Source organism: Pyrus communis, chromosome 15 (genome assembly GCF_041283825.1).
Source record: "Pyrus communis isolate YQ-2024b chromosome 15, ASM4128382v1, whole genome shotgun sequence".
NCBI lineage: Eukaryota > Viridiplantae > Streptophyta > Magnoliopsida > Rosales > Rosaceae > Pyrus > Pyrus communis.
Genome location: NC_142579.1, coordinates 35,348,327 through 35,360,578, shown reverse-complemented (window position 1 = coordinate 35,360,578; position 12,252 = coordinate 35,348,327). Strand labels below are relative to the sequence as shown.

The 12,252-nt window shown below is 36.9% G+C and overlaps 1 protein-coding gene across 1 annotated transcript; it reads right to left on the bottom strand.

Moving 5' to 3' along the window:
- Positions 1-4,093: 4,093 nt before the first annotated feature.
- On the bottom strand, positions 4,094-5,710 carry LOC137732527 (putative sugar phosphate/phosphate translocator At5g25400). The gene has a single exon (XM_068471850.2). It carries the CDS (start codon positions 5,532-5,534, stop codon positions 4,485-4,487), a length of 1,050 nt encoding a protein of 349 aa, XP_068327951.2. The 5' UTR covers positions 5,535-5,710; the 3' UTR covers positions 4,094-4,484.
- Positions 5,711-12,252: the final 6,542 nt, after the last annotated feature.

Here is a 12,252-nt window from a genome sequence, read left to right as displayed (position 1 = left end):
AATTGCGTAGGATTGTTAAGGGGACGGCGGAACCCTAGGCTTTTACAATTTGGTTTTCAAAACGTTTTCTTTTGTTTTCTTTACTTTGTCAATTTATTTAATTGTTTAATTTAAAATTCGTTTTTAATATTATAGGTCATAAAATCAACCTCTTCCAAACTTTGTTTTCAAATAATTAATTAAGAATTAGTTTAAATACAAATTATTCATTCAATCCCTGTGGAAAACAACCTTGCTTGAGCCGTTTATACTACAACTACCTTGTTCTCTTACAAGTATTTTTAAGTGTTTTTATCTCTACTTTTACAGGTGGTAAAACCCCTATCAGTATGCATTATGCAGAAGAATGTCTCATTTCATTCGTCCTAATATGTATTATTCTTTGAGAAATTATCATGGGTCCAAGAATCAATGCATAACTGATGGTGGTTTTGAACTCTATTTCTATACAGTCCATTGTATGTCCAGCTAATGAATCGTGATCCTTTGTTAATTAGTAATTGCAGGGTACTTATGATGAAGACTTGTATGCGGAGTACTGAACGATGATATAATAAAAAACTAGATGAATGTTCGGGGGCATGCTGCTCATATGATGCCGGTTGTTGCCAGCAACTCAGAGGCTGAACATCAATCTCGACAACATATGCAAGCCATTTTGTCGCAAGATGCTCCTTTCCAAGGTACTGCAAACCTAAGAATCCATTTGAGAAAGAGAAAGGAAAAGTTTCGTGCAGAGTCACACGAATCTTCCAACTCAGACAAGTCGCCAAAAGGCTTTAGTGAATAGGATGAACGATCGACATGTGTTATTATATATATATATATATATATATATATATTATCTTGGGGTCCAAGAATGAATATTTAATCAAATGTTTATTAATATTTGCGGTGAAGTTGGTATTGGTGTGTTTTCAAAAGTTAAAATTGAAACCAAACAGTCTCCTAAACTGTGGTTTGGTTACAGAACCGAAATCGTGTCAAAACTGACAAATCGAATCATTTGGTACGATCCGATTTGGTTTGTGTTTCGTTTACGTTTCCAAAGTGCCCCTACCAAACATTGAGCCGTGCGAATTTGATTATGGGCCTTGTTGGGCCCATAACCAAGGTGGGCCAATAGGGCTACAAGGGCAAAGAGGACAAGATGTTTCTCAATTATCCACCCAACCGAGTTTAATGTGGGGTGTTTACCAAAAAGTAAAGAGCTTAATGTGGGGTTTTAAAACTTAAAACACAAATGAATAAGAAATGGATGATCCCTTGTTTGATGAAAAAGTTGGAATTACCCATTTGACCCTTACAATTTCCAATCAGGAATCCTTGTTACATTGATACAACGTTCAAATAACAGGCCAAATTAAGGCGGCATTCCAAACATTAAAATATTGGTCAAGACGTGACACCTTATCTCATTTGTATTGTTGTTACCTGTGAGCATCTAACTCAATTTATCAACAGACGCACTTGTGGATTCTTTTTATCATCCAGTCTTGCCCAATTTTAGTCAATTTTTAAGTAGTACATGCTTGTGGATATTACATTGTTGGGAATATGACTGATATGGAATAATCGGGACGTGATTCTTAAGTTGTTTAGGTCTTTTTTTGTTTTCTTTCTAAAAAGAGGGACAACTGGTAGCAATCCACGGTTATCCACCCATTTCGAGAGGACAGAAAGGCTCACACAGGCATTTCAGCCTCTTCCTGATCACAAGTCTGGCTTCCACACTAGTAGCGGATTTCGAACCCAAGACCTCCAGTTTTTAATTTAAAGGAAGCCTCGCAATTCATCTTTTACCATTGGGCCACCAGCTCATGGTTAAAATTTTCGGCTTGATACCTTGTAAAACTTAGGGTTGAAACACATTTTCAACACATATGATTCATTTATTTATAGGAAAACTAATGAAAATGGTTTGAAAATTTTGAATTTTAACGATAAGGACAAAATAAAGGGTAAAGTGAATAGTACTAGGATTGACTTTTTAATGTAAAAATGTGGTTTTTCATTAAAATGAACAGTATCGAGAGCTTTTCTTTAAAGTTTCTTTTATTTATTGCTTGTGTGATAGGAAAACGGAAATGAAAATGATTCCCATACCTTGCACTCTCATTTCTTGTCAGTATAAAGTATCGTTTGACGGTGTATTTAGAATGGAAAGTTACCTTAGGATAACAATAAACGTTTATGATTGAGTTGGGCATAAAAGATTAAAAATAATTTTAAATTATAAAATCACAATTTGAGCGACTTTTAGAGAAGCACACAACATTTGATTCTTTGAGAAGAAAAAAACTCGCATTTGGAAGAAGAAAAAAAATTTATGTGTTCCGAACAAAAGCGTTTTTTCCAAAAGTGTTTATAAGCAGAATTGATCTTCCAAACCCTAGAATAGCACAAACAATGCACATATTCACGCTGAAATTGCAGCGAATGCAGAGCAAGGAAAAAAGGAGCATTGTCCCAATGCCACTAGAACCACACGTATTATAATTTGTCATTGTCCCCCAGTTGGCAGAGTAAGACAGGCTCCCATGTGCTGCTGTGCGTTTTGTTTGTTAAAATATGTTGATATCGAAAAACTCTTACGATTTTCGTAATAAGCAAAAGGAGTCAACGCGGGAAATGCAACAAAAAACTGAAACTTCTACTAAACTAACCCCAATTAATTAACAATGATTTAACCATAACAACTTTGGACAACGTCGCCTCGTGTCGGAAGCTCAGCGATTCGCGTGATTTGTAGTCATCGACTCATCGAGGTAGAAGGCTGTGATTGTAAACGGAGCAGGACATAGAGTACGAATATATTATTAGTGTGATATTTCGCGCCGTGTTAATTGCTCTCTTGATAATGTCATACATTTACCTCACGATATAAGTATACTGTTACTGTGACATCATAAATTGCTCAATAATGTCCTAGATTTACCTCAGTAACAACATTTTTACACGTTAATTTACCACCAAATGAACATTTTAACAGCTTCTAACTTATCCAAAGAGAGAGAAGTTTTGGACTCCTATAGACGACAATGTAGCAGAAATAGATTCCACATCTAAACGAGGAAGAAAGAGTCTTGTACTCAAACGTCTAAACAGAAATGCACGTTCAGTTTTTGTCAGCTAAAAGTTTCCAAAACTCAAAAGTCATTAATTGTAGTTCAAATGGAGTTCCAAATCCAAAGCAGATGTTCCAACCAAGAGAAACTGCCCAAAGAAACTCGGTAACTTATGTCATCCGGCATTTTCCGAAAACAGGTCGATAAGTCAATCTCAAATCCTTCGTTCCCTTTCGAGTAAACTGATGAACTAACATGGTTTAGTACGACTCAAATGACGGGGCTGTACGTGTCTTTGAACAATATCCTGACTTGGAGCACCTCAGGTTCCACATAACAGCTTTAAACTTAAGGTAAGGAACCGAGCAAACCCAGCCGGTGTACAAGAAAGCAATCTGTCTCACAATCTAACTACCAAATGGAGGATTAAACCCATGCAAGCAATTTTCTTGCTGGAAATACCAAAAACTTATACGGCATAAGACTAACATACCTAGACGGCAAATTTAACCCGTCCTGGTCCATTAAGGGTTGGTGGATCGGATCGCATTGAGAGCACAGAACTGGTCAGTCTTGTAGGTATTAATAAGGTTTAAGATGACTTAGTTTAATTACCGTGTAAATGCGAGATGGCAGCTTGGGGCAAATTTTCTAGCTTTAACCTAACTCACTAACTTATATGCCCACAAGGAATTGGACTTAGTCAAATAACAGCGCAATTGTCATAACTATGGTGAGAAGATAAAGATGACATCTTCAAAATGCATTGACAAACTGTTGTGTGCCGCCGTGAAAATTCTCCTATGCTCCGGTGCACGGCATACACCGAGCAAAGGTATGGTTGGATCTTGGATGTGCGGTGCAGGATCTAACGGCCAAAACCCCGGTGCACGCTATACACTCACAGAGTTGAGTCTTTTTGTCTAACCATTTCAGGAAGAAGTGTCTACTCAAACATGAGTGCAACTCAGAGAAACCAAAATGTGATCAAAGTTATAATGTAATTTTCATCCACAGCGATCCCATTGAGACAGAAAGATAACGAATATGAATAAATAAGGAGTTCCTACACAAATACAAATAAAAAGGGAAAAATTCAGAAACAAAAGACAAGGCAACTGAGATTCTTCCTCTGCTAACATACTTGATTTGGCAGCATAAGCAACACTTGCAGAATCTCAAATCCCTTAAACAATACTATATATTGCTAATCATAATAAAACCGAAATCTAGAACAACATACCGGAAACCCGAATTCCTCATCCTCAAGAAGCAGAAGAAAGCCGAATTTCCTCCGCCTCCGAATTGGACCCATTTTACGCTCTTCCACCACCTACATTCACATTTTGTTTTTATTATCATAATCCAGCTCAAATCAGAGAAGTCCCTGGATCAAATTAAAGGGCTCGGAAAAAATCATTTCTGGGATTCATTCCTCTTCCCGATTCCTTCCCCTTCCCTCTCCTCCAAGAGCCTGCTGGCCTCCTCGTCGGGCTGCGCGGCCTTCTTCTGCGCATCCTTGGCCTTCAGAGCCTGCAATTTAGAGTGGTTGTAGTAGGCAACCCCCAAAAACGCGAGGCCGTAGCCGAACAGATTGATCGGGGTCACGGTGTCCTTGATAACAGACCACGAAAAGGCGATCAGAAGCCAATCTTTCACCACTCCGGCAACATTCATCGTCAGCGCCGAGGTCTTTCCGACGAGCAAGAACACGGCGAGATTCAGAGCAAATGCGCAGACAGAATTGGTCCCAAAAATCACGAAATCGAAATGGAAGCTCGAGGAATCACGCAGAATCGGGTACTCGACGAAGATCCAGGGGACGAAGAGGAAAGCCAGACAGCAAGGAGCCACGTAGTAGAGAGATGTTATGGGGTTGAGGGTAATGCCTTTGGATGTGAGGAGGATCTGGATCAAGACAAGGCGGGTGGCCTCGAATGCGACGGCGCCGAGCTGGAGCATGACGCCCCAGGTGTCGAATCGGGCCTCTCCGTAGGCGGCGATGGCGACGCCGATGGAAATGGAGATCATGTTGACCATGGTGTCAGTCTTGAAGGACTCCTTTTTGAAGGAGACGCCAATGGAGTAGACCGCGACGGGCATGAGGGCCTTGAGCATCTGGATGAAGGAGACGGAGAGGTAGATGTAGGCGGAGTTGGAAAGCCAGAGGGAGAGGGAGTAGAGGGCGCCGATGGGGACGACGGAGGAGAGGTAGAGGTCGCGGGACATGGTGACGGGCTCGACGAGGCGGAAGACGCGGACGAGGAGGAAGGCGAGGGAAGCGCAGAAGGACATGTGGATCATGGTGAGGGAGATGGGAAAGGGCCAGTTGTACATCTTCTTGTCGAGGATGTATTTGTTGTAGACGATGACGGTGAAGGAGAGGAAGATCCAGATGGCGACGTAGGTGTAGGAGAGGAGGATCTTTTTTATCACCCCCTCGCTCAGGGAGCCACCTTTTCCCATTTTGGAGGTGGGTTTTCGCCGGTGGTGGCGGTGGCGGTGGTGGGGGAGAAAGGGAGAGAAGTGAGGAGGAGGAGCAGGAGGAAGAAGTCAGATTCAAGGTGATAGAAGAAGGCAGTGAGAGCTGGATTTTAGTGAGAGAAACGGGGGTAATATAATAATTAAAAAAATATTAAATTTGGGAGCGTATCTGGTGTGGAAGTTCCATTTTTTATTTGGTGTGGGAGGGGAGGTGGTATTTAGGAGATCCTGGATCTAAGACTAGGGATCAATAGATCTGGACCATTGAAATTTGATCAAATGGTTATAATTATTATAATTTTTAAAGAGCTCCATATTTGTAGCTGTCAGATCAAATTTCAATGATCCCGATCTATTGATCCCTAGGCTCAGATCCAGAGAGGACCTGTGTCCGTGGTATTTATTTAGGCTTTTGCAGGAACAGTCTGCATTTTTGTGCAATTATGCATTTGATTTTGAGGTAGTCACGATTTTTTTGGATTTGGATTTAATTTGTACTTTTATCGTGGGATGGGAGGGAGGGTGGGGATGACAACTTTGAAACGTATATATTACTGTCGGGCTTGCATTAACTTAAAAGATTATAGTGCTAATGCTTATGGGATTTTCTGTTCATATATTATTGTCACGTATTCATTAAAAATATTGCTAACAGTCTAGTTAAATGCGAGATTTTCATTGTTTTAACTAAAAATGCAGAAAAATAAACTCTGACATGCTAGCTAATTGACTACCAATCTTAACTATGTGAATAATAATTAGCCAAATTTAGTTAGGAGGAGACTGTTAAATTTTTGCTAAACATTAGACTATAAGATTGTATTGTTTGTAGGCTTGAGAAGAAAAAGAAAAGTTTGGGTTGTTAAGTTTAGAAAAATAATATTAAAATATTTTAACTTAAACTAAAATAGTTAGTATTGTTGGATGTGATGACTAGCCATATTAATATTTGGGTCATGTGTTAGGTACAAAAACAAAAATTTAACTAGTATTGTTGGGGTTATTCTAACTAAACATTAGATATTACCATAAAATATAAAAATATAACTAATTTATCCACACTATCTCTTGATGTAAATATATAAATTTGAAAGAAAAAATCAGCAGAAAATATAAAAACGTCACGATCAAAATTTCTCGTGCACACAATTAAATGCCTTCCCAAAAATGAAAAAACAAACAGCGGCGAGTGTGTGGAATGAATGATGAATTGAATTGAAATGTGAGTTTCAAGTCCGAAAGAAAGGGAGCGTAGATTCTGATTCAAGGAAGTTGCTTTACGCGACCTTGTATTTTGTAAGTCGTTTGAATCCTCACGTGGGCTGCACCACGTGACCTCAGTATTCGGTATTCCTATTCAATTCAATACAAAACCGCAACCGTTTTTCTCTAATTTGGGTCTGTGGGCATTCGGGTACGGGCCTTCTTTTTCATTTTTTTTCTTTTTTCCTCTTCATCAGGGTTGTTGTCGGTGAGAAATTTCCAAATAAGGGGAGGGGATATGCCGTATTGGGAGGGTTCATTGCATTTCTTCTTCCACCTGGCCCACATAAAATAATCATTGCATTTTTTTTTGTACATTGAAATGAAATCACATTATTTTAGCGAGAGAATAAAATTTATAAGCAGATTTAAACTACATTATTATACCTGATTTATTGTGAAGTCTAGTTCATTCCTACATTTTTTAATGTAGATAGTATTGTGTGTCACAAAAAAATAAATATTATAACAGGATCCGTGCGGATCCTAAAACCATACATATCAAATGTTAGCATGAGAATAGTACTAAAAGGAACATTGTTAAACCAAATATAAAAATGATCGTAAATACATTCTAAATTTACTAATCGATCAACTTGTAATATTTATCTCCCTGTATATATGATTAATAGAAAATGAGGAATTTGATAAAGAAGATCTCATATGTCTTCTTCAACAGTCTTGATTCTCCTTGGTATTCGAATTTGATGTTGAATTGCCTGAATTACTAATTTCCCTAATGGCTAGTCGCCCACCAAAACCCTTGTTCTTTCCCCAATTATTTCATTTGAAAACTCGAACTGGATTTTGATAGGTAACCAATTTGTGATGCGGAACGATCCCAAGTGCTTCTTGGTTGTTAAGTTCTTGTCAAATTAGGATTAATAGTCAGGCAAATGTGTGTGAATTATTTGTGTTTTTCCTCTGAGTATTGCTTTCTGATATAATTCATTAATTCTAATGAAACAACTATTGAATAAAAGAGCTTAATGCAGAAGCACGTTTAAAAATGCTGAGCTGCTAGGCTGTTGAACGTGTTATATCACTTACTATAAAGTTATATAAACCTAGGGCACTATGCATCGATGAATAAATTATTTGTAAAGGTTTATAAGAGGTTGAATTACTCCTCATATTGTCAATGAGTTTTATGGTGGAATCTCAATTTTCTTCATAATATTATAGCAGGTTGACATCCACGTGTGAAGCTCAACAGTCGCACGTGCTCCACGTCACCCAATTCGTGTTGTCCATGCTTTTGGCAACACACGTGTGAGGGGGTCCGTTAGAAGTGAAGGTAAAAAGAGTCCAACATTAATGAAAAAATAAACCTTGTAAAGGCTTATAAAAGGTTAAATTACTCTCTATATTGCTAATTAGCTTATAACTATTGAGTTTTTATAAGTTTTTAGGGTAGAGATTTTCATATAGAAACAACGTGAAATACTAGCAAGGCCTTTTCTAATTAAGAATCTTAATTATGGATTAAAGACTTAATTATCAAGATTTTGGAGTTATTTACACTAATATTGTTCAACTTAACCACTTGCACAACCCAACAAATGACGAGTTGTCAAGTTTCCAATATAGAAATTGGTGCCTTCTCGAGACTAATATGTAACTGACCGGTCAGCCAGCACTCAAACTGTCAAACAAGTACAAAATTTTGGACAAATGAAAGTGAAGTCTACGTTTGGACAAATGAAAGTGAAGGCTACGCCAAGAAAGTTGCAGAGCTTAATTAATTATTGCTTTGGAAATGTGTGTTTGGAGACAAGAATCCTTTGCAAAGAATGTAACTTCATGAAGTGTCAATTATGTTAGAAGTAAAATGTTTCTTCCGTTCATATTTAGAAAAGAAATGGTAGTATCCTTGGGTTAGAATTTTGGGTGACAAGTTAAATATGGTATCGTATGAGGAGTTGTTAGCTTAGACTTGTAACGATTGGGAAAATGTGAATATGTGAGGAGAAATTACACTTTATATGATTAAATTTTTAGAATGCTAATAACAATTATAAAGATGTAAAGAAATGTCTTACATTAGGAAGTTCAAAAAATAATATTATAATTGCTTAATTGATTTTTATAAAATAGCTCAAAGCTAATCAAATTACCATACTTTGTTGTTCTCTTTTCTCATTCTTGTGTTTACTAACAATCAATGATTAGAAATAAATGAGTGATTCTCATTCATCTGTTTACTAACACCAAAAGAATGATAAAAATAATGCATCTAATCTCATTCCTTCTCATGGTAAGTAAACATTAAGAGCATCTCCAACATGTGCGACTTGGTTTGGGTCATTCGGCCCCCATATTTGTTTGTGCGGGTTCTGAACAAGGACAAACTACCTTGCCCACCTAGTTAGTTCTTTTGTTGGTTGTAAGGGATGGCGTGGTCTTGCTTCGTGCCCTTCAATCTCCCTTAGGCCATCTCTAACCGAGCCGACCAAAGGTCTATAGGCCAAAACATAGCCCATTTTGACACAAAACTCATCTCCAATGGAGGGCTGGGCCTAAAAAATTTGGGACCCACCGGGCCAAAAATATAACCAGAGGGCCAGAGGGCTGGGCAAACATAGCCAGTCAGCCAACCCTGAAAGTTGGGGCTAGTTGTGATGCTAGTTGACGTCATATAGCCTTTTTTTTTTAAGACAAAATTAAAAAATTCTAACATTTTCCAATAAATACCTAAGTCATTTCCACATCATTTTCTCACATCCTTTTTACCTTTCCATACTATCTTACCTCATTTTAATGTCTATGTTGTTAACATGCAAGTAAAATTAAAATATTTAATAACATGAAAATTAAAACAACATTTAGCGATAAGTAGCCCTCAAAATATGTCCGGAAACCTTATTTTAATATGGAAATTTAATTCAATAAACCGACAAAATTAAAGAACAAACTTGAAATAATAAATTATTGAGGGGGCTAAAAAATAGCCCCCTTTGGTTGGAGATTGTGTATAGATATGACATGACATTGTTCATTAAAAAAAATAATTTCTTGCAAGGCTATAATCTGGATGGAGGCCTTTCAAGAAATTATTTTTTAATGAACAGTGTCAGGCCATGTTTATATACTATATCCAACCGAGCGAGCCAAATGGTCATAGGCCAAAACATAATATGTTTTCACACAAAACCCATCTCCAACCGAATAGGGCTATTTTTTAGCCCCCTCAATAATTTATTATTTTAAACTTGTTCTTTAATTTATTAGTTAATTGAATTAAATTACCATATTAAAATAAGGTAAGATAGTATGAAATGATGAAAAGGATGTGAGAAATGACTTAGGTATTTATACAAAAAAAATTAGAATTTTTTTTTTAAATTTCGTCTGAAAAAAAATAATTCAAATTCCAACGGCTACATGACGTGACATCAGCTAGCTGGTGTCAGGATGACGTCATGTTACCGTTGGACTAGATTGGGTCTACCCAAATCGGGATGGCTGGTCAGCTTTCTTTGGCTAGCCTGCAAGCCTTGTGGTTGATTTATGGCCTAATGGGTCTCGCAAGCCTTTTGGCCCAACCCTCGGTTGGAGACGACTTTTGTGTCAAAACGGACTATGTTTTAGCCTATGACCCTTTGGCGGCTCGGTTGGAGATGGCCTTACTTCCAATTATTTTCCTATGTATTTGCTTGCCCTTAGTGGCTTTCTCGTTCTATTGGCTTCAGCCCTAGCAATGAAATATTCCAAGTTATTAAAAAAAAAAGCATCTCCAACAGATAATTTGTTAACCCACATGACAATTTGAAAATTAAATTTTTTTTTATCACAATTTTGCTCCGCATATAAAAAATTTACTAAGTTTTAATAAATTAATACTCTTATTAAATATTAAATTAAGACTCTTCTTATTAAATTAAGATTCTAAGGGACCATGAGAGAGCAGAGCGTTTCGTCCTATCATAATCGCAAATCTGTTTATTATCGCGACTGTCGTCATAGTCAACAAAGTTGAAACTTCTAAAAATAAAAACCCTAATAAACTTAAAAATAAAAAGAATAAAGACCCAACAGAAATTACTTTTGTTTTTAGACATCGCTGTAACTCAGCAAGTAATATGACTTTATAATAGTAAATAAATTTTTGGGTGTAGAAGAATAGAAGTTAAAAAGTTAGCTACGTGGACGAGAGATTATGATAGGGCCCCTCCACAGACACAGTGGCCTCCCCTCCCCACAATTGCGACCTCCCAGTTTATTTTTTTTTATTTTTTGAGATTTAAATTAAATATTAAAAAAATCAAGAAACAAAAATAATGCAGAACAACGAAAATCATTTCCATGTTTCTTTGACCAGAAAACCCGTAAAGTTGTGTTTAGGTGGTCGTTTACCTTTTTCGAAAGATGTTTCAGTTTTCTTGGCCTTTGCTTTTGTCACCACAATCATTTTCCACGTACTCGTTGTTTCTTTTTTCCTTAGATTTGGTAACTTTTTTTGAAAAGAAGCTTATGAGGAGGGTCCAGTTGGATGGACAAGGAACTTAAAAACACAAACCAAAGTATAAACTTTACTTAATATTGTCACAAAGTTTCATGTAATGTTGGGAAAAAAAAAATTGTTCAATTTCTCATGTGCGTATGGCTAGAATTGTAACATATTTACTTATCATGAATGAGAAATGTAGGGAGTCAGAAAACTTAAGAGTAACGGAATGAATGAGAATCATATTATTTATTACTCCTAGTTTATTTCATTTCTGGTTTTGAAGGCATGGAATTACTGATTTTAGGGTGGGTTTAGTAAAATTGGGTTTTCTAATGATTTTTCAATATTCAAGTGTTGAACTAATCAATTTTAAAAAATGGTGAGTCAATAAAGTTGAAATCCGAGTGATGTGATGGGTTTACAAGAGTGTCAATTCTGTTTCACAATCAAGATTTAGTTTTTCATCATTTAAATTAGTTGCCAAATTATTATTTAGATGTTAGTTGAAGAAAGTTGAAAGTTGGAATAAATTAGTCTTCTTAGACCATTTCCAATCGAAGGGTCCAAAGCGTCAGAGGACTGAAAAACGCCTGAAAACTGTTTCCAACCGAGGGCTAGGTCAAAGAGCTCGTGGGTCCCATTGGACAAACAAGAGCCAAAGGGCCAACCGGCTAGCCCAAATGAGCCAGCCAGCCAGCCCCAGGCTGAGCCATAAATTTGAGCATTTCTGTCGGATATAACTGATAGGAATGCTAGGCCAAATTTCAAATGCAACGGCTAGCTGACGCCAGTTATCGTTGGATTTTTTTTTTTTTTTTGGGCCAAATTTTTAATTTTTTAAATTTCTCATTTTTTTTCCCCTATAAATACTTGAACCATTGATTCACCATTCCTCACAAATTTTTCACCATTCCTACACCATTTCAATTCTCATATTTTCTTACCTCTTTAAAAAATATTCCCTTCAATTCTTTCAATAATTTTCAA